The sequence below is a fragment of the Lolium perenne genome, chromosome 4 (genome assembly GCF_019359855.2).
Source record: "Lolium perenne isolate Kyuss_39 chromosome 4, Kyuss_2.0, whole genome shotgun sequence".
Classification (NCBI taxonomy): Eukaryota; Viridiplantae; Streptophyta; class Magnoliopsida; order Poales; family Poaceae; genus Lolium; species Lolium perenne.
The window spans coordinates 318,455,233-318,457,138 of NC_067247.2; the positions used below are offsets into that span (position 1 = coordinate 318,455,233).

Here is a 1,906-nt window from a genome sequence, read left to right on the forward strand (position 1 = left end):
AGGCCGGGCTGCCTATCTATTTCATAGATTTAAATTAGGCACGGTCCGACCATCGGGCAAACATTTTCCGACCCATGCCCGAGAATTTCGAGGTGGGCTCCCATGCCCAGGTATATGAGGGAGTACCAGTCTCACATCCGAGACACGGGGCATGAGATGTTCAAAACATCTACATAGACGCATATAAATTTGAGAGGACTTAGATTTAGCGAATTGTATTCTTCTTGTGTGGGGTTTTCTATGGGAAAACCTCAAAACCACCTCTTCTTGTTGAACGCTAGGTGTTGCATAGTTTTATCTTTTCATTTCAAACGTGCACGTTCACGTTTAGAACACCGACCGTTTGATCTATTTTTCACGATAAAATGGTGAAATTCACAAATTAAACTCAAAACATCGGTGAATTTAACCGTGCCATGGACCCCGAATCCTGATAAAGCCCCGGACTCTAAAATCTACAAGGGGTCTCCAAGAAGAAGGATGCTACTGATCTACGTGCGTCTTATTAATTTAAAGTCGGGCACTAGATGCCTTTTATCTAAAAAAACGTGCTTAAACGGTACACACGTCGGCATCACACTCGCTCTGCCCCGCAGGAACGGACCGTTCAGCTTGCTTGAGAGCGTTGTAGCGGGCGACGTCGAACCGGCGGTCCCGCATGAGGCGGCGCTGCCTGGACGCGAAGCGGCTCCGGTAGAAGCCCTCGAAGGACGGCTCCGTGGCCGTGCGCATGAAGAAGGTGTAGCCGGACATGAAGTAGATGGAGGTGACGTAGAAGCAGATGGGCTCCATGACGTCCCACGACAGCTCCCAGAAGGTGAGCCGCATGAAGCCCAGCGTCTGCGCCGCCAGCAGGCCCAGCCCGCACCACAGCTCCCGCCGCACCTGCGCCGCCGCCGTCGCGTCGATGGCCGCCTTCTGCTCCTCCATCACCTCCAGCTCCCGCATGCGCGCCTCGTCGTCCGCCAGGGCGGCCACCGCGCGCGCCGGCGCCGGCAGTATGCTCCCGATCGCCTTGGCCACCATGTCGGGGCGGAGGAAGACGGCGTCGGCGAGGACGATGACGACGCCGGACTCGTCCAGCGTCCTGGCCAGCCTGCGCCCTCCCTCCACGCCGCCGGCAATGTCGACGCAGAGCGCGGCGTATTCCGACACGGACACGACGCTCTGAGCGTTGCCCCTCAGCGTGGCGCGCGCCACCTCCATCTCCGCCGCCCTCGCCACCTTCCTCGCCTCCTGCAGCGTCACGCCCGCCTCCGCAGGTACCCGCGTTACTGCGGTAGGCGGCGTGAGTCCGTCGACGAGGCGGTTGAACAGCTGGTCGCCGACGGGGAAGGCAGGGAAGCAGTGGTGCGGGAGCGGGACGGACACGGTGGAGTAGCGGGCGGTGGTCGGGCGGGGCCGCAGGAATGCGAGCGTCGGGCAATCTTCCACCGCCGGCAACGCCCGTCGCGCCGGTATGATGGGAGGTGGAGTCTTCGGCACGGCCGCGGTGGCCGCGGTCTTGCCTGCCCATAGGCTCCGTGCTATAGTTCTGCGGAACGCCATTTTCTTGGCTGTCAGGCTCGAGTTTTCCGGACCTTGTGGTGCGTGACGGAGACGAGAGATGTTTGATGGATGAATCGAAACCTGCAGGGAACGGGGCTGGTATTTATACTGGGTTAGTGTGACGCGGCGGACAGGAGCGCGTTACCGGATTGAATGTGTTGACGCTGACGTGACTCATCGATCCAATTAGTTAAACGTAGAATTTACAGGCCATACCAGAGAGCTAGCTAGACCTGTCGTTAATTCACATGGAGTACTGACTAATTCAGATGTCGATGACACGTACGTGCTGGAAGTTCGTAGGTCGGGTGACTTGGTCAGGTCGCACAAAGATTGTCACTGACTAAATAGTAGATGT

General features: G+C 57.9%; 1 protein-coding gene across 1 annotated transcript; it reads right to left on the reverse strand.

Annotated features, from left to right (window-relative positions):
* Positions 1-271: 271 nt before the first annotated feature.
* Positions 272-1,604, reverse strand: LOC127321532 (calcium uniporter protein 2, mitochondrial-like). The gene has a single exon (XM_051350560.2). The coding sequence runs from the start codon at positions 1,546-1,548 to the stop codon at positions 553-555; it is 996 nt and encodes a 331-aa protein (XP_051206520.1). The 5' UTR covers positions 1,549-1,604; the 3' UTR covers positions 272-552.
* Between the last annotated feature and the right edge of the window lie 302 nt (positions 1,605-1,906).